At 46.0% G+C, this 24,323-nt stretch overlaps 1 protein-coding gene and 1 non-coding gene across 3 annotated transcripts in view; one reads left to right on the forward strand and one right to left on the reverse strand.

The window, feature by feature from the left end:
• Positions 1 to 24,323, reverse strand: part of Mbtps1 (membrane bound transcription factor peptidase, site 1) — a 53,629-nt gene that overhangs the window by 10,328 nt on the left and 18,978 nt on the right. The window contains exons 7-18 of one of the 2 annotated variants that reach the window (XM_027933008.2): positions 23,652 to 23,768; positions 22,771 to 22,838; positions 19,217 to 19,319; positions 17,365 to 17,516; positions 14,606 to 14,767; positions 9,188 to 9,332; positions 5,452 to 5,640; positions 4,802 to 4,974; positions 3,388 to 3,503; positions 2,631 to 2,787; positions 1,710 to 1,834; positions 956 to 1,033 (exon numbers count right to left, since the gene is read on the reverse strand). In XM_027933008.2, coding sequence (XP_027788809.1) covers positions 956 to 1,033; positions 1,710 to 1,834; positions 2,631 to 2,787; positions 3,388 to 3,503; positions 4,802 to 4,974; positions 5,452 to 5,640; positions 9,188 to 9,332; positions 14,606 to 14,767; positions 17,365 to 17,516; positions 19,217 to 19,319; positions 22,771 to 22,838; positions 23,652 to 23,768 — 1,585 coding nt within the window. The remainder of the gene's footprint in view (positions 1 to 955; positions 1,034 to 1,709; positions 1,835 to 2,630; positions 2,788 to 3,387; positions 3,504 to 4,801; positions 4,975 to 5,451; positions 5,641 to 9,187; positions 9,333 to 14,605; positions 14,768 to 17,364; positions 17,517 to 19,216; positions 19,320 to 22,770; positions 22,839 to 23,651; positions 23,769 to 24,323) is intronic. The other variant, XM_027933010.2, reaches the window with a different exon arrangement.
• On the forward strand, positions 2,146 to 2,218 carry Trnat-ugu (transfer RNA threonine (anticodon UGU)). Its single transcript has one exon. It is a non-coding gene; the product is annotated as a tRNA-Thr (tRNA).

A 24,323-nucleotide genomic window follows, 5' to 3' on the forward strand; every position in this document is an offset into this window, starting at 1 on the left:
CCAGGCAATACAGAAGTAAGTTCTACCTTCTAGCTGCAGACAGGTAAGCTGAGGAATTCTTCATTTTCCACTCATCAATCTGTCCCTAGCTCTCAACTGCAGGACTCTACAACAGCAGAGGCTGGTCACTCTGAAGAACAGTTATCAACCTGCAGGAGGAAACGGTCCCCTGGCACATCCTTACCAGCCTGCCACGAGGGACACACCACTTTCAACAAAGAGGAGTCATGTGGTTCAGAATCCCAGTTCCAGAGTGACAGCTGCAGGAAGGACGCCCTGGGTTCTGTTCATTGTCCTGCTTCTGGCACCTGGCCTTCAAAGGCAGCAGTGGCCCAGCTTGCCCTTCTCTTCCACACTCATCAGGGAGCCTGAACATCAAGCACCTGGTGGTCACAAAGACTAATGTGGAGCCTGTCTTGGGCCTCTTGGGTGCTGCCTGCGTGAGTGCAGCTGAAGCGAACTGAATGGGAACGCCACCTTGAAGGGGGCCTTAGAGCCACTCCATGATTATGGCTGTTTATCTTCACATAGCTAATAAGTTCACAACATGGTCAAACTCTTCCTGTAGTAATCTAGCAATCACAGAAGTAGAACAACTCACAGGCAATAATAAGCAGACACATGCACCCCTCTCCTAAAGGAATTCCATTCCCTTTGCAGGGGTCACCACACACATACATTCAAATCATCAGTGGGAATCTGTCTCCCCGTCCTCTGCCTCCCTCCGCCTTCATGCCCTTCCCATGCCATGCGTGATGAGGTGCCAAGCAACAGCACTGCAGAAAGCGTGAAGAGGAACCAGAACGGCTGATGGGACTTCTCCGGGGGCGATGAATACACAATTTTGTGGATACACTAAAAATCACTGAATTGTGTGCATTTTGGAAGGTGTGTAAATCATATGCAATAAAGCTATTAAATAAAAAAGGAGAGAGGGAGGGAAAGGATCCTTTACCTTGGTCCTTGAAAGTCTGTGTTATCACCACGCCATCTTCTGGGAACTGAGCAATGCTGCACCCTGACGCGTAGTACACTAAAAAAACAGTTGTTCAGAGTTACAGGAGCAGACACACGAGAGGTTCAGCTGACAGCTACTAGCATACCCAAATGAACTCTTTAAGCATTATCTATTTTTTTCAGATTGTTTTTATCTTACAAAAGAAGTTTCTGTACCTTACTACACTTAAAATAAGAAACCATCTCAAAATTCAAGTAAAAAAAATACTATTAACGTGGCTTCTGCAGACAGATGTTAAGTCAGAGTAGGACTTGTAGGACCAGTAACAATAATGCTGAAAATGTTGTGCTAGAAACTAGAGCCAGAAGCTTCTCTCTGGAGAATGAAATGTTCAAAGTTGTTTCATAAACAAAATATTATAAATAACTGGGAACCTACAAGGTGTTTCCTATTGGATATCATGCAGCACCTAAAGACCCTCACAGGTAGCACTGAAACTAGGGATGCTCACAGGAAGGGTTTTCATTTCCAAAACCTGGACAAAACTGGAGTGGCTTATACACAGCTTTGCAGACACACTTTATGAAAAACACTGACAGTTCTTTCCAGACTCCAATTTACTTAGGAAACCACATCATTCTCTCTCTGAAACTTAAGACTTCAAAGGCCTATGGCTTCTGCTCCTACAGCTCTGGTGGTAATGTACCCTCTTAAAACACGCGCACGCACGCGCACACACACGGAGCCTTACTGTCATGATTTGCCAGGGCAAACTCCCCTTCATATAGGCCATCGCTGAACCCCATATTCCACACAGACAGCAGCTCATTCAGAGCCGGGATGTTGGCTCCTCCAGTATCTGGCATCCACCACTGCCTGGAAAAGTGTGACAGGCACAGAGAAGGCAGAAGGTCGAACACTGCAGGCACACTTCCCCTTTACACAACACAAGTGAACACCCCCGCCACAGTCCAATCCATCCATATACAAGCAAGCATCAAGTGAAACTATCAGCTTAACTGTGAATACTACAAACGTAACTGCTTCACCACGGTGCAGAACACATTAAAGCTTTATTTCATGAAATGAAAATCAGTACTTCATCAAAATGCACCACATACAATTGCTCAGCCTAGACCAAGCTGGAATCAATGAGGCAAAAGCGGTAAGAAAGCAGCTCATAGGCTGGGGATATAGCTCAGTTGGTAGAGTGCTTGCCTTGTGTGCACAAGGCCCTGGGTTCAATCCCCAGCACTACCAAAAAAAAAAAAAAAAGTAGCTTATAAAAGTGTAAGTTACATTAAAAAAAAATTCAAAATATAAGGATATTTCTAATATCCTAGGAATCCTCCATCAATAATTAACTAGATGGTCTCTTCAGATAACAGTTCCTTTGGTACATGTAAATGTGCATATTCAGAAACAGAGATGGGAGGATGAAAAGAACTAAATAGAAACTCAAAAACTCAAGTATGCAAGAGCAAGAGGAAAGATGGAAATCCTCCAAGATGGGCACCTCGGGTCCATGAGCCTCTCACTTTACAGCCACGTGCTCCTGTGCCTACAGAGAGCTCTTCCCACCACACTCTGCTACCTACAAAGACCAGTAACAGGATAGAGTTTAATTCCCCAAATGTCAAATTTCTATCCAAATAGCAGCTCCTATCATTACCTTGTGTTCTCATCATAAAACTTCACTTTTCTCATAACAGAAGTGTTGTACCAGTCACTGAAGACAACCAGCGAAAGGCCATTGTCCACGTCCCTCCTCAACTTGGCGATCTCCTCAGGGAAGTACTCTTCTTCACTGTCCACCATCAGCAAAGTCCCTGCAACAAAGCCCAGATTCGATAATTGTCACTTCTGAACAGCAGGACACCAATGTTTTGGAAATGTGGTGTTTTCCTGGAGCCGTGCCTCAAGTTACTGATTTGCAACAGCTTGTTCTATGACACCTGTGCCACCAGGGAGGAGATGGAAACTAAAGATCAGGGCACAACCACGCACAGGGAGCAGCCAGCTCTGTGGTCTTTGATTTGCCTTTCTTCTTCAGAGAAACACCCAGCGCTTGTCTCGGAGGAACACCCACAGTGAGAAGGCTGTGGTCAGGAAAGCAGGGAGCACACGCTCAGGGAGAATGTGGGCTACCTCCACAAAGGGAGACAGCCTGGTTTTTGTGGAAAAAAAATACACTGCTGGTGGGGGGAATAACACTGCTAGAACTTCTTTTAATTAAAAACAAAAAGACCACAAATGCCTGTCCTCCCCTCTTCGGCACTACTGTGCCGCTCATCACTCAGAGTCTCACTCCCACTTGGCCTTGCTCCCCAGGCCCCCTTTATTGCCTATCACCGGAATTGAGGTCCACTGTCACACACGCACACACATGACTCCAGGGGAAGAGGCCTGGCTAGCGCACTGCTGCTCACCATACTGAGTGGCGTCGAAACACGTGAAGGGAGAGCCCAGGACCTCCACAAAGTAGCCCATGCTTCTCAGGTGCTGATACATGTCCCTGAAGTTGGTATGGATGTGGTCTCCATTCCTGGAAAGCAATAAGCCACTGCAGTAACATCTTCACTTGCCACCAAGGCCTGTCCAGCCACAGGGTTAGCTCAGGAGGCCCCCAGCATCCTGAGTGGAGGAGGCCTGAGGCGCCAGCAGCTGGCACAGGCCTTAGCCATCCTAGACCTGCCGACGACGCAGTCAACGGTAATGAGAGGAGGTCACGGGCCTGGCACGGCGCAGTGATAGTGAAATAAAGAAACAGTCAAAGAAATTTTTTTAAATATGCATGAAGCTTTGCCTTGGCAGTAGTATTTATGTAAATTGCTAGCAACCACCTGCATCTGACCATGAGCTGAGCATGCAGCCATGGAAACAGAGCTGGCGCAAGCTACACAGGACAAGGGTATGACAACACGCAGCTAGCTTGGTGTTGCCTCTCCTCGCCCCCCCGCCAAACATGCTCGCTTTCCCTCTGCATGTTCTGGGTGTGCAGTCTGTCCAAACCCCACAGATAAACCCAGGCCCGCCTGGGCCCCTCGGCCCTCAGACTCCACCTGCCCACAGTGCCCTGCACGCAGCAGGCCCACAGGCCCCTACCGCTCTGCCAGCCCCCTCATCCTCCACTACTCGTCTCAGGCTCAGACCCCCAAGTCTAAAAGGCAAAATGATCCTGTAAGTCCTGTAAGTCACGGTGGTCAGATCTCTGAATGCTTCTCCTGGCTCCAGCTTGCCCCAAGGAGCCTGAACTCCTCTACTTCACACTAATGTGCAGGTGAGCCTGGGCCAAGATCAGCTCAGCTGCTCTGCAGGGCATCGGGAGTGAGGCAAGGATGTACAAGGGGCCAGGGGCGGGCTAGGCAGGTCATACCATGTGAACTTGGGTGTGGCCAGGTGAACAAGTCTGAGTGGCTGGTTACTGGAGAGTTTGAAGCAAACCATGACAGTTCATGTTTATAGAGGATGATCATGTCTGCCACATGAGGAATGGCATTCGGGGGAGCATGGGGACCATTAGCAGGCATAAACAAGTATGTGGACTCAGCAGGACACAGAGAAGGCCACATGTAAAGGACTGGGGTGCAAACTAAAAGGGTTCAGATCTAGTCTGCCCTTGACTCAGTGGGAGAAATCTGATAAGGAAAAGCAACTGAGGATGACCTTGAGTTTTTACTGTGCAATTGTTTAACTGTATTTGTAAACATTTTAAAGGTGACAAAGGTATCCTGGGGCACAACTAGGACCCTCAACTGTGGCAGGAACAAGGTGCCCAGCCCTGGTGTGGAAGGAAGGACAGGGTGGAGGTGCCAAGAGCACCTGGGCTGGGGAGCTGCTTACCAGTCCAGAGGATCGTTCTTCATCCTTAGGTTGTCCCTGGGGAAATAGCCAGGGGGGTAGCGGAGGTTGTGGTACTGATCCCAGAGGACTCTCTTGCTCCGAGGAGGTGTAGGAATTATCTTCACCTTCACTGGGAGTTTCACCGTTGAAGTCTGTTCTGCACCACTTTTTGACTTCAAAAGACACAAACAAAAACTCTTGAAATATCCCATCCCAGGAAAAACTATCAAGTGTTCAGGGTCAAAAATTTTGTTTCTAGCACCAGTTTAACCCAAATGATCTGAATAAGACCATCTGCACCAACAAACACCGGAGGCAACATTCATGTGTCACAACCGATACCCTCAAACTCTCCAGGGCTGAAGATTAAAATGAAGGCACAGTGTTCCTGAAAACTACTAGAGGGGAGGAGCCCGTGTTTCTTCCTTGGAAAGACCCACTTCTGATGTGCTCCTCTCGAGCCTGAAATCCAGCACGAGGTCTCTCTGCTGGCACAGCGGCTCAAGAATCACAGCCCTGTTTCTGAACTTAGAGGCTCTCCTACCTGTGAACTTGAAACCACGACCCTGGGCATTACGCCGGTTTCTCCCTTCCTGGCAGGGAATGGGAAAAGGTAAAGAGAAACGTGCCATGTCCTGGCCTGTCCTTACTTCTGTCTCTGCTGGGGACGCCACGGTGATCATGACATGGCCCTGGGCGATACCTTCCCAGGAAGCTGCCTTCTTCGTCACAGAGATGGAGATGGCCAGGTAGCCTGACCAAGGCCATAACACCGAGGAGTAAGAGAAAGCGACTTCAATGTTGTCTCCATTCTGCGGTAAGTAGGGCTGCCAGTCAGGCTGCAGGACAAGAGACAGGCTGGGGCTGAAGTCAGACAGACAGACAGACAGACAGACCTCCATTCCTACATTACCCAATTGACTTTTGAGAAATACTTCACTTAATTAGGCAAAATGAAATTAATGAATAGAGAAGCAGCCTGTGGGTCTGGAAGATATGCAGTAGAAAGTCCAGAAACCACTATTTTGGAGTCTCCAATTTATGGAGACTTTTCCCCACCATATAAAAACAGGTGACAGTGCCGCAGTCCAGGACAGGACACAGCCTCCTTCCCATTCTCCTTCCCCCACATTTCAGGAAGGGGTTAATGCTCTCAGGACTCTTTCATACCACCACTTCTGCTAGTAAGATGCAGAAATCATTTTTGAAAATTGTATCAAAATTACTTAGACGTTCACCTCTTGACCTAGTAACTTTGCCTGTAAGACCCAATGTTGCATGTCTAATATTTTAGATTCCAGTGGGTTTTTTTTTTTTGTTTTTTTAAACAAACAAAACATCCAGTAAAGGGGCCATTTTGCTTGTTACTTAAAGATATTTCCATAGTTATATCCATCCCATTGGATTTAATTGAACTTGTTAAAGAATGGGTGAGTCCAAAGTGGGTTGATATGTACTGGTATCTAAAGTGTATTTAAAATTCACTTAAAAAGCAACATAGACTAATTGTGTTATAGAAAGGAATACAAAACACATAATTGGCTGTTGCCTGCATATGAATATTTACATAACAGGTAAGAGACTGAAGTCCAGGTGCCTCTTTTCAGAGAAACAAGCTTCCTCAAGGTATACTAGGGAGAGTTCATTTTTTTCTTTTTGTATTTTCTGATTTTAAAAATACATTTGAATGTATTTTTAAAGAAATAAATGAAAAATTAATGTTGAAAATAGTTTATGGCTTGTTGGAAAACACTGTATATTTACTGTCTTTCTACTGTTCAGTGTTCAGTTTTCCTCACTTTGTAGCTCCACAAAATATTCTAGTCCTTAATAAAGGGAAAAACTTTCATTTCTTAAAAAAGATAAAAAATAAAAACTGGGATGACATATCAAAGAACTTTGATAAACAACTTTGATCTGATTAGAGAATTTATATAAAGAAAACATTCCACCTTCAGGTTAGATACCCATTTGTTGCACACAAAAAGAATCACACTAATTCAGAGAAATCAAAAGTCAAGGATGCCAAGCACCCTAATCACACCCCATGGCCTGCACGGGCAGCTGGAGAAGGGCGCTGCAGTTGTAGGGCCACTGCCCAGCTGTCCCTCCGGGGTGGGAGGAGGCACAGCAGGAGGCAGGAGGCAACCACCTGGAAGACACAAGCACCTGCTCCTCCACCAGCCGGGTTTCTACAAAACCAAACCACTCATCTTCCTCCTGTTCCACAGAGCAAGAATGAAGCCCACGTCAATTGGCATTTAAAAAAAATTCTCGAAAAGAAAATTATTTGCCAGCTAGAGCATCACAGAATGTGAGGAAGAAAGAATGCTCTTGGGGTCACTGGCCAGCAAATGAGAAAAGGTAACTTTCTTCCATCTCTCCTAGCACATGTAAATTAACACAGATGAAAATTTAGCAATCACATTAAAGGAAAATCAGAACAAATTTAAAATTGAAATTTTATCTCTCTGTAGGTGTAAGTTTCTAATCTTTGAAACAGAAGTAATCACAAAAGATGAAAATTCAACTAAATCAAAATAAAAAACTTACAGAAGCAAAAACAAACAAATAAATAAAACCCCACCACAATAAGGAATACTGAAGTGCAGCCAGGCAGGACTTCCCACATGTTCTCCACAACAGGAAGACCTGCTAAGACTGACAAGGGAAATCCCAATTCCAGTAGAAAAACAGGCCAAGGAAATGAAGAAGCAATGCTCAAAGGAAATAAATCAGCAAATATACCCGAGAGTTCCACCTTGGGAACGGCTGAGAAGTGCCTCGTGCACAGCATCCCCTCAGAATGTCGAGTGGAAACCGAGCCACCTAGGAAGCCAAGGCACACCCATTCCAACAGATGGGCAGTGGGCACACACACACCAGAGCACTGATCAGCCCTGAAAGGGAATGGGGCCTTGAAAACAAGCTCAAAGAAGCCCCTCAGGGAAAGGCAGTGCTACATGCCGCCATTCAACTGTGGGTAAACTGATGGCTGGCTGCCTGGAGGCTGAGGCGAGGCAGCAGGGAGTGACTGCTAATGGGTACAGTTTTTGTTGTTTTGGGGTTTTGTTTGTTTTTGGTACTGGGGATTAAACCCAAGGGTACTCTACCACTGGCCATATCTCCAGCCCTTTTTACTTTCTGAGACAGGGCCTCGCTAAGCTGCTGAGGCTAGCCTTGAACTTGATCCTCCTGCCTCCACCTCCCCAGTGGCTGGGATGACAAGCACGCCCATCGCACCTGGCTGGCACAGTTCCTTTTTCATATTTTTTTTAGTTGTAGATGGACACAATACCTTCATTTTATTTGTTTTTATTTTTATGTAGTGCTGGAGATCGAACCCAGTGCCTCATGTATGCTAGGTAAGCACTCTACCACTAAGACACAACCCCGACCCATGGCACAGTTTCTTTATGGAGTGATGGGCATGTTCTAGAATGAGATATTGGCACAACCTTGTGAAAATACTAAAACCCACCAAAATGCATAATTTAAAAGGGTAAACTTTATGGTATATTAATTATATATCAACTTTTAAAACTCATGAAATGCAAAAATAAAAAGATGTACCACCAGTTGCAGGCACAGGAGAAACATCCTCCCCTTAATGCCATGAGCAGCAGTCTAAGCCAGTGGAACTCTCTTGGAAAGGAAGTGGTTACATGTGCCAAGAAATATAACAATGTTCACACCCTCTGATTCAAAATTCCAATCCAGGGAGTTTATGTTAAGAAAATAATTAAGGAGAAAAGAAAAGCATACATGCAAAGATAGTGAAATATTTACAGCTGAAGGCCTCCTGCTATCCCCCCAAGGGGAAACGGGGAACAAATTATAGTCTACCAACTTGAGATAATGCCAAACAAGCATTGAAAGTATACTGGTACACTTAAAGAAGGAAATGTCTGCCTACCATTCAAAGGTCATGAAAATATGTACTTCCGACAAGGGCTAGGGAAGAGAGCCCTCAACAGTGGCTGCTAGTGCGCTGGGGCTGGAAGGGAGGGCTCTGCTCTCTTCCTTGCCCCTTATTGTTGTGATAATGTCGACACAGGAAAGAGTCAAAATCTTATAAAAGCAAAATTCAAAATAAAGACCATACATTCTAAATAGGAAGGCTCACTTATGCTTATTAAGGAATAAAATAATCACAAGTGTGCCTGTAAATCACAGGAGCCAAACTCAGAGGAAAAAAGGGAAATTTGTTTCTTTATGTTCTGACTTCCCGCAAAGACTTAGGGTCTGGCAAATCACTACCTGTGATAGCTTTGTCACCTGAGACAGGTGAAGAGTATCTTTCCTTTCTTAACTTCGAAAGAGAAAACTAAGAGCTCAAGGCCTGGGCCCTGTCTAAGTCACCACCAAGTCAGAGAGAAGTTTCACCTTATCCACGATTCTTCCTGTGACTCCCATGCCGTTGAGGATGGTGACGTTAACAATGGTCGGCATTCCTCCATAGTAGATGGGCTGGGAGCAATAGGGCCACATGTAGGGACACTCAGTCAGGTCGATGTAGCTGGGGCTCAAACTGAAACAAGGGAAGAGGGTTAGAGAGACCACACTAGAGAGTGGAGGGGAAGCAGAGCCGGACAGGACACAGTAGAGGGCCTGCCTGCAGCACTGCCCTGGCTGGCTTCTGGGACCTGGCTGTGTTGCTGAGGCTGCTGTGAGGCCAGCTGGACTGTCGTACGATCGGCTGGCAGAGAAGAGTGTGTGACCGGCCCCAAAGGAAACCTTGGACTTGAATCTCAAGGGGGCTTCCCAGGAAGAAATGTGTACATGGTGGATGCACTTGGCTACTGGGGCGGGGGCGACTCTCTAAGACCTGGCCTGGGGGGCAGGCCAGGAGGAGGAGCTTAGGAAGGCCAAGCTGTATTTCTGCAGACTCCCTGACCCGAGCTGTCCCTTTCCCTCACATGTGTCCTCTGCATCCTTGCTGCACTGCTGGCAAAATCTGAGCTGGCGTGGCCCTGGGGCCTGGAGGGAACTGCTGCACGAGTGCTCCTGCGCTTCTGCCTATTTCCCAGTCCCCTCACCTGGAATGAACCTGTGCAGGGTCAGCGCCACTCCTAGCACAGAACCAGTGTCACCTATGCACAGGTAAGAGGACGGCAGGAAGCCAGTGCTTCAGAAATGACCCGAGATGACCTCCCTGGAAGGCCAGGCGTTTGTGGACCTGCCTATCGAGCTGCACGGTGTGTGGCGGCACGGGCTCTGCTCAGCTTCTTCATCTAAGGATGGCTACCTAGCTCAAAGGTCAACCACACAAACAGGGCTTTATCAGCTCACTATAACAAAGATTATCTGGGCCCAGTAAATACAAAGCCAAGACAAATCCAAACAATGTCTTTAGGGATACTATGAGTTTCATAGGCAGTTATAATCTGCACGTGTCACTTTCAGTCATTTAAAACAGATACCACTTAATTCCAAAAATCCTGACGGCTGGCCACATGGCTACAATCGCACAAGCCAGCAGAGTGCCTGCTCCAGCTGACATGCTTGTGAACTTCACTGGCACCTATGCTCTGTAAACAGTGTAAGCCAACTAATAAAATCCAACTAAGAAACTGTTTTTAGCCAACAGAATTCAACACCACATTAAGAGAATAATATTATAAAAATGCAGCGGGATTTATTTCAGGAGTGTGAGACTGGTTTGGTATTAGGAAGTCATTAATATCACAAGCCAGATTAGTAGTTCTAAACTATTCATAAAGATTCCTTTATAGATGCTGGAAAAGCCTACAGCACTCAATGCATAGTCCTGACAAAAAACACTCAAGAAAATGGCAAGTGGGGCTGGGGATGTGGCTCAAGCGGTAGCACGCTCGCCTGGCATGCGTGCGGCCTGGGTTCGATCCTCAGCACCACATACAAACGAAGATGTTGTGTCCGCCGAGAACTAAAAAATAAATATTAAAAAAAAAAAAAAAGAAAGAAAATGGCAAGTGATGGGATGTTCTACCATAACTGATGCACAACCCTGATCAGAAAGCCAGCGTCTTACTTGATGGAGGGACACAAGAGGCATTTCCACTGACAACAACAACACAGGGAGCCAACAGTCTCCAGTGAGATGTAACCTCTGCCGAAGGTATTAGCAGTGAAAGGTGCCAGAAGAAACCCTAACAGGCTGTGGACTGGCTGAGGAAGACAGACGACCGTCTCTACTCCATGGTGTGTCAGTGTGCCTGGCAGACCCGAGAGAATCAATAGTAAAACCGATTCAAACAGTAATTCACAGGAAAGCAGGACATAAAATTAACATGAAGTAATAAAAACCACAGTTAGAGGATATAATAACAACAAAAAGCTTAAATACTTGAACTTACCAAAAAATGTGCAAAACCTATGGGCAGACAGCTGCAAACCCAGAAGACACACAAGCCTTGAATGAACAGAGACATCCTCTGTCCTCACACAAAATTATTCAGCATCAAAAAATATCAATTCTTGGTTCATTTAAAACTTGATAAAATCCAAAGTGCCAACAAGCTTCTGTTATGGATTTTGATAAGGCGATATGAAAATTCACATGAAGGAACAAAGCATTCAAGAAAAGCCAAGAAAAAAGTGAATACACCACTAGGAACCAGGCCCTGAAGTGAACTGGAAAGTCTTCACCACCGGACAGTGGGGGGGGGGGGGGGGGCGGAGGGTGGAAGGAGCGAACCCAGGGGCATGCCAGTACACATCAGTTTACAACATGAGGAAGACAGCACCTCAAATCCCTGACACAGGGTGAACTCTTTAACAAATGGACCTGCAACAAGTGGTTGGACACTTGGCAAAAGACACAATTAGATCCGCATGTCACAAAACGTACAACAGTCTCCAAATGGATCAGGGACTCTCAAGTAAACAGAAGAAAGCAAACAAGTATCAGAAGATGGGCAAGAGTCCCTTTCACTCAATAAAGAAAAAGGACTCAAGGTCAGGGGCAGCAGCAATTCGAAGCACTAACAAATCTGACTAAGAAAAAAATAAGAAAAACTAGCCACGTGTGGTGGTACACACCTGTAATTACAGTTACTCAAGAGACTAGACCAGGAGGATTGTCAAGTTTAAGTCCAGACTGAGCAACTTAGTGAGTCCCCATTTCAAAAAACAAAAACAAAAACAAACATATGTAGGTATTTTTAAAATGTGTGCCTATATACACAGACACACACATACACATACGTATGAGTATGGGGTGGTGTGGGGATGCGCTCAGGGGTAGAGCACTTGCTAGCATATTTGAAGCCCTGGGTTCAATCCCCAGCACTGTAAAAACCAGAGAGGGAGGAAAGGAGGGAAAGGGGAAGTACTGGGGAATGAAATGGGGCAAGTTATATCACATGCACACATGAACCTGTCACAATGAACCCCACTATTAGGTATAATTGCAATGCATAACAATATTTTTTAAAGCCGCCCCCCACCCCCGACCAAAAAAAAAAAATTACCAACATGGCAAAAAAAAAAAAAAAAACCTTATGTAAATTCAAAAACAAAATCCCAATAAACTGGGAGACAGATCTACGACATGTATCACTGACCAAGGGTCACTGTCTCTAATAAAGGACTTAAAAATGGAGGGTACAACACAGCCTCAGAACAATAGGAAGAGAAATGAATGACAATTTGCAAGGAAGATGGAGAAATGCCCTGAGCACAGACTTCATTTAATGTCCCCCACTCCTAACCAAACAACTGCATATTAAAACAACTCTGGGGAGTCACCACTCATCTGTCAGATGGGCAAACAGTAACCAACGTGAAGCTTTGGGAATTCTCACACTGCTAGTGGAATAATCTGGCACCTGCCTGTAATCCCAGCGACTGAGGAGACTGAAGCAGGAGGTCTGCAAATTCTAAGCCAGCCTCCGCAACTTAATGAGACCCTGTCTCAAAAAAAAGAAAAAGAAAAATAGTATGGGGATATAGCTCAGTTATAAAGCACCCTTGGGTTCAATCTCCAGTACAAAAAACCACATACAAAACAAAAGCGGAGACAAACATTCTAACAAAGCTACCTCTACACCTGACTCTGACCCGTGCACAGGTGAGTGCTGCATCGAAAATGGCACAGTCACACGGCACTGCTGTCAGGGCGCAAGCTGGGAACCAAGAGCTGGCAGCGCTTTCCAGGATCCTGGGAGGTGGAAAAGTGACAAGACACTGTGACACTGCGGCTCTTCTACTCACCTGCTCACTTGTGCGAAAGGAGTTGAAGAAGGAACAAAAACCTGCCTGCCTGTTACAGGGGTGTGTGGAAGAGGGAAGGACATGGTACTGCTTCACATGCCCAGCCACTTGCTGAAATCAACCAGGAGGTGGGGAAATCCAAAAGGAACCTGAAGGCTGGGGCTGTAGCTCAGCAGCAGAGCGCTCGCCTAGCACGCGTGAGGTTCGATCCTCAGCACCACGTAAAAATAAATAAAATAAAGGGTGAAGTTAAAATGCACCATATACAAGGACTGTACTCTAGTTAGTAATGGTATTTACAAGATATGGGTCAGTAATTCTTTTTAAAACTATTCAATACGTGCCTACTAGGACTCAGCAAACACATCAGTACAACTGTGTAAGAGAGCCAGGCTTCTCACTGTGGGAGGAAGGGGTAATGAACCAGAAAGGGAAGGCTAAGAAGCACTCGAGTGTTGGGTAGAGTCAGGAAACAGCACAAACACGTTTCCACTATACACACAGATGGTGTCTGCACACATGTGCACCCCCTGGCCAGCCCTTGGTCTTCCAAATACCATCCTCTTACTGAAGTAAAGAACTGTCACCATGCTGGAGTGTGGAAATGCATGATGGGATGTCCACTGCCAAAATGAAAACAAGATGGAGACATACACCAAGGAGACACAGACACACTGAAAGCAGCTACCACCAGCCAGATCTGGAGCAATCTGAACAAACAAAACTATAGTATCAATGGATTATAATCATTGATACATATACATCAATGGATTATAACTGAGAAAACACCTCCAAGCATCCATACTGATATAGGTAACTGAATAAATAAGAGGGGGCTAGGGACAGCGATTCTCAGAGACACAGGTGACATGACGACCAAGTGCACCCTGGGAGCCCAGACCCAACAGAGGGCCTGCATGGGACAATAAGCAAGACCCGTAGTACCACATCAGCTCATTGGTCTACCACACTCTGTCAGTGTGCATGTGCAGGCCTTGAGGGCTGTGCTGTTTATGTGGCATGTCAACATTAGGGAGAGCTAGGTGAGGAATGGGGTTCTCTGTGCTAGTGGTGAAACTCAAAAATCTAAAATACAGAGGGTAAAAAACAAATAACCTTAAGCCTTTCTGAAGACATCAGATAAATCCACCTCAAGAAACAGCGCACAAAGTCAGCACTAGTACTCTGGAGGAGTCAAAGTCACGAGCAACAATGAAGACAGACGACCTGTGAGGTGGAGAGACCTACACAACACACCCACATGGGTCTGGGCCCGGAGCCAGTGAGGAAGGTGAGGAGGAAGCTGCGCAACAAGAGTGGTGCCTACACTCGTCCACCCTGTGGTGAGGGATCAGTGTCCACAGTTGTACTATGATCAGCTAAGCTGTCCACCGTGTGGATGCAACATCACTAGTATTTATATTACAGACACCAGAACTGCAGTTAGGTGACAGTGTCACAAACTCTGCTGCCAGCACCCTAGCAGCAGCATGGCCTCACAGAGTGTGCAACCAATGCTGGGTTTTGAGGCTAGTGTTCTGTGCAGAGGAAAAGCCCAAGAGCCCAGTGAAGGAGAGGAAGGCCTCTGGGCGGCAGATGCTGACTGACCTGGCCTGCGGTCTATAGCTGTTGAGGATCTGATAGGCCCTGAGCAGGTCCAGCTTGCCATGGCCTTGCTCAAACATGTTGACCCCAGGAAGCCTCCGGGCCGATGCGATGAGGGCCTGCTTCATGCTGGCAGGATTCACCAGCTCGCGCTTCTGTACTGTGCTGGTGAGAAAATAAAGTATGTATTCAGTCTCTCTCAGCAGAAGAATGAAGATCAGACTAACCTTAGCCTGCACATGTGCGGCCCCAGCCTTGTTTTCCATCTAACAGGAGCATCACTGACAGAGCCCATATGAGATGAGACTATCACACTCAACTGCCACAGTGGCCTCAGGACCAAACACCCTAACCCCTGCCACTCTACTCAGTGACTTATGGGCCAGGGCCTGTTTGGGCTAAATTTAAGAGTAATTAATGCCTATTTCCCCAATAAATTAACCAAGTCAATCACACCGGTTGCAGGAAGCAAGAATATCAAAAAGGTACTGGCTCTCAGGGGAAGGGAGGTCTGCTGGCCCAGGGAGAAGACACCCTGAGACCTCAGCTGGCTGGAAGGAAAAAAGGCACACAGGTGGATGTTGGAGGCCCTGCAACACAAGGATGGGCAGGAGGCGTGGGCTGAGTGAAGACCACCACCTCCATGGCTGACCCCGGCCTTCCTGTTTGCAGATCTGGAGGCCCGTGTAGGATGATCACCCGGTGCATAAGGTTATGCAGAACACGCAGACCTCAGGCCCTTCAGCTTTCACTCAGGATGCATCTGAGCAACTTCAGCCCTGCTCTGCCTGGCGAGGAGCCCAGCCAACTCTAGCACTGAGGCGTTCAGTTTGTGCATCTAGGTGCTATATATAGGTAAAATTCAATCCCCACACTGAGGGGGAAAACATCAGTGGGCACAAAGGAAACCATCTCTTCTAAGTCCCTCAATATTTTTACATGTTGGTGGTTGCATTGGAGTCTAGGCAGGTTTTCTAAGTGGGAAACCTGACAAGAGAAGTGTGAAAATCCTGTACGATTAGTTCTTAACGACAGAATAAAAGGATATTCACAGTACAAGCCAGTCCTCCTCCTTCTCCTTTTCCTGCCATAAAGCTAAACCAAGGGTGAGGCTGCACTTTCCTGCGGCATGGCCACTACCACGAGCTATTTCTGAGCCCTCACTGTGGCACTTTTACCTGCTCCAGGTGAGAAGAGTGGCAGGTCTCCTTCAAGCTGGAACCCTGCAGAGTGATGGAGGGCTCCCCACTGCAGCTGTGGCCCTCGCTTCCTGCTAAGCCCACGGGGAGGGGCAGAGCTGGGCCAGGTTTCCTGCCTCCCGACCCCACAGGACAACAAACAGGAGCGCTTGCTGAAGCCCCTCCACTCGGCAGACACTACAGTATGAGTGAGCGGGTGAGCCCCAGCCCACCCCCTTGTTTCCCTCTGCGTTCTATGTGGCAGGGCACACCTGGAAGAAAATGACAACTTTTCTAGCAAGGACAGGGATATTCCCAAAGATTACTCTAGCCAATGTCAACATCTTCAAGAATCTGGCTCTGACCTGCAAGGGAGGACAAAGGCAAGAGGCAGATACTTACCTTTGTCAAGAACTACAATGAATTACAATGCTGGACAAAATAATCCGCAGCATTAGATGCCAAAATCAACATGCAATTCCCTTACTTTTCAAAGTTTTTTTTTTTTTTTTTTTAATACCAGGGATTAAACAACACTCAGGGCACTTAACCACTGAGCCACATCCTCAGTCCTTTTCATTTTTTATTTTGAGTAAGAGTCTTGCTAAGTTGCTTAGGGCCTCACTAAATTGCTGAGGCTGGTTTTGAACTCGTGATCCTTCTGCCTCAGCCTCCCAAGTCACTGGGATTACAGGTGTGCACCACCACACCCAGCTAAAGACAATTTTAAGTATGAAAGCACTTACTATCATTTACCTGTTTTAATTTTTAAATGAACAGAAATTTCAAATATGTCGAGTTTTCTTTGCTGACACAGTACCTCACTAAGACTTCAGTTAGACAGAAAAACTAAGAATTTTTTGAGGGAATGTACAATGACAAAATGAAGGCTAACGCCAAAGGCACCTGGAGAACAAGGTGCTGACTGAAAGGCAGAGAGTGCGTGCTCCTGACTCTGGATGCCTGTGCTTGAGAGCTCCATCCACTGTCGTCCTCTGCAAAGTGAGGATGCATGACTGAGCTTCCTCAGAGTCGGGGGCCTAGCAGCATAAACACCCACCTCTCACAAAGCAGGGCTGACACCAGCCCCTGGCTGGCCGACAACGACTCGCTAAGAGCATGTTAAAAGGGAATTCACACACACAAAGTACTATACAAGATGGATGTGGGAAAATGCCTCCCTAGAGAAACTCTTTACCTCTGTATGTGTCCCATCATATCATTCTGAATGCCTTAAAGACACATGGTAAGATGTATTTAACTCTTTGAAGGCACATCCCCTAGGACGCAGAGGCAAGCAGGAAAGGAGCTGATTTGATTCCCTGCCTAGCGGGGCACAAAAGCATTAAAATCATGCTCATTAGAGGGAAGAGCCACTCACCCTGTGGGGTGCCCAGCACCTTCCCCCAGCTTACACTGCACGGGCACAGACATCACCCAGTCCTGATAGGAGGCAACCATCTCCCGTACAGAGAGGAAGGAACGGAGACCTCAGACCCAGTCAGGCACAAGCCTCGCATCCACTATGCCACCTGTGTACCAATCCCGAGGAAGACGCTCTTGCCTATGCTCTCCAATACTCACCTCACTAATAAGGTGACAGCACCTGCCACCACTGGAGAGGCCACGCTGGTCCCTGAGAGGGCCCGGCACCCCCCTTTCACACCGGAACCCCGCACTCCAGCACCATAGGTGACAACGTCAGGTTTCACACGACCGTAGCCTCCTGGCAGTTCCTACAAACAAGAGGAGCTCGGTTTCTGCACCACCCAAGCTGGCACTCAGGCGAGTAGGGCGATGGCAAGTAAAATCAGAACAGAAAACGGGGACTCAACAGTGCCACCTGAGGGAGGTACTGGCTTGGGGTGGTAATGTAGAAAATAAAGTATTTGTTAGTATGTTTTACAACAACCAGTAGGACATCAAGGCTAAAATAATTTAAAAAAATAAAAACTTTAGTTTTGATAAGATGCAGGACCAGAAGCTAGGCACTGATTTACTGCTAAAACTAGAAACTGGAAATTGCTTTATCTCTAGATAAATTAAAAATTAGAAAGTTGTCAGAATGACAAAATTAAAATTAAAAGTTAGGGGAAAAAAAAAAAACACTTTTGCGGAAGGAAAAAAGTAGAGTTACGACTAGATATTTCCAAAGGGAATAAGAACGCGTTTAGGATGATCGAGATACTGGGTGACTGAACTAAATAAGAGTTTAAGGAAGTACTCTTAAGCTTCATGAAAAATGGGGCAAAGTCGGAGCACAACAGGACTGTGCACTCTGTTGGCGAGTCTGTACTCTGAAATGGAAACCTGCCTGCAGTCCACTGTAAGGAGCAGTCCACTGGCAAGGGGCACTGGGTGACGTCAACTGCCATAGCTCAGAGAGAACTCAGGAATATTTCTCAAAGGCCAATGAAAAGCAAGCCTCTTGCAAAGGCCAAGGCTGTAATAGCACATCATAGCTCAGGGAAAACAGGGTTGGGCTGAGGCCGGCAGGTGACTGTTGCTGGCCTCTGACCACACACAGGACATACCAAGACACACAGATGAGGACGCACACAGCACAGCACCATCTGACCTTCAAAGTGGGATCCACCAGAGGGCAGTGCCAAGTCAATGGGCCACTCGAGGGGGAGGCATCAAGTGCCTGTGGCGGGGCACCAGAAGAAAGGGGCACCAGTGTGTTGGCACTGTCCAGGCATGAAGGCTCAAGTGGAGGGCTGTCCTACATGGAGCTGCTGGTGGGGACAAGCGTTCCCAGCAAGTGGTGAGTCCCCCCAGGGCCTCATCTGAGACCTCCAGCACAGCACATGTCAAGTGAGGACACCAAGAGGTGGCCTGTCCCCAAAGAACATTAGGGGGAGATGCTGCCCAGGCACTGCAAGGCTAAAGCCCGAGTGCCACTCCAGGTGAAGGAGGCTCGGTCAGCTGCAGAGTCAAACCCCACACAGCTGAGCTATTAACCTGCTGGAGCCACTTTGGTTTTGTATACAAACATAACTATTTCATAATTATTTTATTAGCAAAGTTGCTATTAAGCTGCTACTAGCTTCGACTTCTTAAGGCCTAAAAAAAATATCTTCTCACCTCGTCCTAAGGAGAACTGCTTTCCTTCCTACTAGTCAGAATAAGCAGGCATGAATCCAACTCACCTAAAAGTGAGCTACTTGAAAGTAAGTTAAAAAGAAGAGGAACTGGGGAATACCACTCGGAAACTGTCCCTGGACTTTGCGGCAGCTCAGGACTTGTCAAACTGAGGTGGTAGGCGCCAGAGGGGCCAGGTCTCTTGTCCTCATGAAGCGCCCACCCCAACAGCCCTGGCTGCTGGATTTGCGGATCTGAAGATCTGCCTCACAAGCTGCTCTCTACCTGTGCACCCACAAAGCATTCAGACCAAAGGCTCCTTGGGCCACATTAGACTAATAGAAAAGCATACCCAGGTGGTCATTCCCCTGGAAGAAAAGCGGGCGATGTTATCTTCAAAGTCAATGCCACCCACTCCAATCACATCCATCTGATCAGCAGGGTTATTCAGAGTGCTAAATTGAGACACACATAAAAACGGGGGGAGAGAAATACTTTTAAATGAACAATTCAAATAAGGGCAAATGCTTTCAGAAAAATTTAAGATTCTATTAGGTTCTTCTGTGACAAAAATGTGTAGCTTCAACATACCACTGCTCCTCATAGCCACCCTGTGTCCTGGGAAATGTCATGTTTTCTGCCACCTGTGTGTTGTGGTCAAACATTTCTGCCCTCTCTGTCCTGTCACCTTTCCACCCGTAGGTGGGCCCAGCTCCAAACTCACTCCCTCACTTCTCCTGAACTTCCCAGGAGTTGACATGTCACAATTCACCACCGGTTAAGTGTTCTCTTGTTACTTGAATCGTTCCATTCAGAGGCATCCTGCCTCCTCGACTAGATGAGATGTTATCTGGGAAGCCACCAGATCAGCACATATGCATCACCAGTTAGAAGCGAAAGCTTTCAATGGACCTTTTGCAAGTATCTGTACCCTCACAGAGAAGGTGGGGACCACCATTTCTCTGCAACCTTGGCCTCCACAGGAGAAAGAATATAGAGGAAAGCCCACGTCATTCTCTTCAGTACCTCAAGTGCACTATACCTGCAAAGAAGCTACCACAAAATGAACAATAATAAAAACATTTGAAGTCAAGATGCAGCTGATTTGAAAGCATATAACAATCAGTTATAAAATTGTATTTCTAACCTTTTTATATCATAGCTTCACTACCAAACTCTGACAACTCAATAATTACAACTGATTTCAAGAAGCTTAAGAGACATTATTAGGGCCGAGGTTGTAACTCAGTGATAGAGTGCTTGCCAAGCCCACGTGAGGCATTGGGTTCAATCCTTAGCACCACATAAAAATAAAGAAAGGTTTTTTTAAAAAGACATTAACAGCAAGATTCTAGAAGTGTATGCTTTTAAGCAATGACTTCAAATCACATCCAACAAACTCTGACTCTACCTTCTCAGCTCACTGGCTACCAATTGCTACCAGGTAGTTAATCAGAAGAACCAAAATGGTTTGCGAATTTCCATGAGTTCAAGAATAGAGGCTAGGACACAGGTCACCAACAATCCTCCCACTGAAGTTGATAAAAGAATGCCACCTTCCTTCCCATCCTTCCTCGACTTGTCAATCATTCTAATACTCGCTGTGCTTTTAATCCTTAAGAAATAAGGGAAGGCGTCAAGAAAAAACAGGGTGACAAATAAAGAAATCACCGTTGATACTAAAAAGGGGTACCACAGCCTCAGAGGCTCAAAGAAGGGTTGTGGGTACAGGACTCAAGAGATTCCAGCAAGAGGGGCTCTCGAATGCACGCCTCATTTCAAAAGGTACTGACAGGTACATGCTTCTGTCTTGACCAGTGCTGGGAGCAGTCCTCTAATGTCCAGGTGGTCAACTGTAACCACAACCAGCTGGCTGCAGGGACCAATCACATGCCATTTGCTATCACTGCAAAAGACAGTACAGACATACAGATATGCCAAGTCTGTAGGTGGCACTGTGTCCACACAAATGATTTGGAGACCCTCAAAGGTCTTCCTCTTGAGGTCTGTCTTCTCTACTATACTCAAAATCACAACTCTCTGTTTAGAAGCTCTGGAGTGCAATTGCCCACCGAAGGCAGGAAAAATTTGCAAATTCCTGCTAGACTCTAGAGGATCTTGAATAGCAGAAGTAAAATGTTCACTTGATCTATTAGGTAACAATGAGCCACTGTGGATTCTGAATAGAAAACTGGCAGACATACAACAGAAAGTGGTGGAATAGGAGGCTGCATTCCTGGCTGCTCCATGGCATGAAACCAAGAGAGCAAACAGGCAGCTTCTCCGCAAGGTGGGCGAACAAAAAAAGAAAACTGTTTGGACAGTAGAAGTAGACCATCAACAGCCACTTGGAACACTGTAGTCCAGCTTCATCCCACAACCATCGTGCAAGCAGTACTGCACCCCCACAACAGGCAAGGTGCTGAGGCCAGAGAAGGGAAGGTCCTCAGCTCTCACAAGGCAGGTTGCGCCTGTCTGGCTCCACTCCTATCTGCTGCTGGGTGGGAGGAGATAGTGGCAGGAAGAAAGGACAGAAAATTGACAACCGGCTATCTCTGAACCATTTAGTGGAGACATCGGGAATAAGAGAAGTGGCAACCAGAGAACCATATGAAGGGGAAGAAAGACAACTCAGCATCTGACATGCCTCAACAGTGTCGGTCACCGTTAGAGGTACAGTGAGACAGTGAGGGTATGTCACTGTACCTCTAACTGTGACTTATATTTATTAATGTCACTTGTAATTTCACTTATATTTATTAATCACAATATGCATTAGTGATGCCACAGAAAATCCAGACCTAGGACCTCTTACAAGGGGACAGGGTCACTTGCTGAACTAAGCTGAAACCCTATGACGTCCCACATTCATGTCTCTGACCCACACAAACTTCAGCTTCACCCCGAGCAGCCTCATATCATCCCTGGCACTGGCTCTCCAGGCCACCTGCTGTCCCTCAGCAGGAACTCTGAGGATGTGGCCAGCCAGATGCAGTGTGTCACAGCAGAAGCACGTGCACACAGGGGTGGGCGCAAACATTAAGTCTACCCTCCACTGTGCCGCAGCACATGATACAGCTATTTTTCTGTTCCTCTCTGTGATTTTTCTCTTATCTCTGTGGCTACCTCAAATCCTTTGCCGTAATACCAAACTGCACCCATCCTGGGACCTCAATAGAGGAGGGTGACAAGTGTTTGACTGCAGTAGCTTTACAGTACAAGAAACTATTTATATACTTTAATCTGCAGAATAAAAATCAGAGCCACAGGTAGGAAGAAAATTGAGAATCTGAATCAGACAAGAATCTGCTGGGGATGTTTCAGTGAAAATCTAGCACCTCAGGCTTCTTGAATGCCTAACAAGCATTTTGTCCATTGCTCTTCTCCCAACCAAATGACCCTTTCCTCAATTCTCAAGCTGTCTGTCCCCACCTAGCCCTGGACTTCTCCCTCGAGCCATGTTCGCACCTGACTTTTCCTGGAAAGGCAGGCACATGTCTACTTCCTTCTTGGTCCCTGGATTTTGTACACAGTGGGTGTCAATAAACGCCCAGCAACTATGAATTCTCTTTCTTACTTGGTATTTAGAAGGAAGAAAGAAAAGAAGAACAGAATAAAAACTTAGGGTTTTTATTTACAGCAAAGTTTAAAAAAAATCAAACAAGACGACTGACAGCTGCAGTAACTGGTGAGAATGTGGGGGTTCATTATATATTCTGGGTTTTTTTTCTTTTTTTCAGTAAAACATTCATAATACAAAGTTTTGGAGAGATAAAAATAAGTATACACAGATACACAAATCTACTGACAATTTTTAGTTATTTCAGGAAAAACACCCAGCCCACTGACTCAACACCCACTGATTCAACCAACCTTGTCAACATCACCCTTGTGGAGACTACTTACCCATAAAGGGGCCCATCATTGCCGATGGCAGACACCATGATCACATTATTAGCTGTCAATTCCCACACCTAAGAGGTGAGCAAGTATTCACTTAATGAAACAAATGAAACCCAGCACTTTATGCTATTTTTTAAAAACATTTATTTTTCGGGCTGGGGATGTGGCTCAAGCGGTAGCGCGCTCGCCTGGCATGCGTGTGGCCCAGGTTCGATCCTCAGCACCACATACAAACAAAGATGTTGTGTCCGCCGATAAACAAAAATTAAATATTAAAAAAAAAAAAACATTTACTTTTTAGTTGTAGGTGGACACAATACCTTTTTATTTTTAAAATTTTTTATATGTGGTGCTGGGGATCGAACCCAGTGACTCATGTATGCCAGGTGAACACTCTACCACTGAGCCTCAACCTTAGCCCCGAAACACAGCACTTTAAACAACTAATATGCAACTGTCCCCCCCAAACCCTATAAATAGTCCTAAAAAAGAAGGAAGCCTCCTCCAATGCAGCACTGGCCATTCCAGAGGCCAGTACATCTGGGACCAGTGAGTCTAAGGGAGGACAGCGCCCAGAACATTAGGTCTGTGCACTGCCCAGAGCAGACACTGGCTTGCTGGCCATTTTCAGGAAAACTCAGAGTGTAGGTTTAGATCAGAAGAACCAACAAGTTCCCCTTACAAATACCTACTTCTGAAGTCTCTCCCTCAATGGGTTTATGGCACTCTAGTACATCAAAGTACATGTCATTGGCCATCTGTTCTCACAAAGCTGTCCCACCCGGATGAAAAGCCACTAGCACACTAGACATGATATAGCTAGAGACACAAACATGCAGGAGCTATCATCCAAACTCATGTCCTTGTGCACTGACTCAACCAACCTTGTCAACAAAGGGGTGATCCATGAAGTCAGGGCCCCCGATGCTAAGGTTCAGCACATCGATCTTCTTTAATATGGCATAGTTGAAGGCGTCCAGAAACCAAGATGTGTAAGATACCTAGTTATAGTGAAACAGCCCCCTTAGTGTTTCCGTAAAAGCCTCAAAGTTCTAGGACAGTTTCTTCCTAAAGGTAAATATAGCCTCTTTAAAGCATGAAGTATTTTTCTTAATATCTTTTAAGTAACTTAAAATCAGAAATATACCAAGTACAAATATACCCAGACATTCTAAGTTCACAGGGATGGGCCCAGGGAGAAAGGCTGTGTTGGGCAGGTGGCCTCTCTGTAGGTGCCATGGTCAACTCCTTATCTATGGCACATCTTGCTAGATAAGGCCCCAAGCTTCTAACTGCCTGCTTACAAAAGGATGTATTATATGGTACTTCAGCATTTATGAATGGTTCAGTGTACTGATCTACTATTCTTCAGTCCTAAGTAGACAAAAGGACAAATGGCAGCACTAACAGGTATTTCACAGTAGTATGTCTCTGATGTTCAGTTCCTCCTACTTTCTCACATAAAATAAATGACTTTCTGAATCACCATTTACTGTTTTTTAAAAATACAAAATTTAGTTTACAGTGGGAAGAAAAATAGTAAAATGATTAGGAAT

This window comes from Marmota flaviventris, chromosome 18 (assembly GCF_047511675.1).
Source record: "Marmota flaviventris isolate mMarFla1 chromosome 18, mMarFla1.hap1, whole genome shotgun sequence".
Classification (NCBI taxonomy): domain Eukaryota; kingdom Metazoa; phylum Chordata; class Mammalia; order Rodentia; family Sciuridae; genus Marmota; species Marmota flaviventris.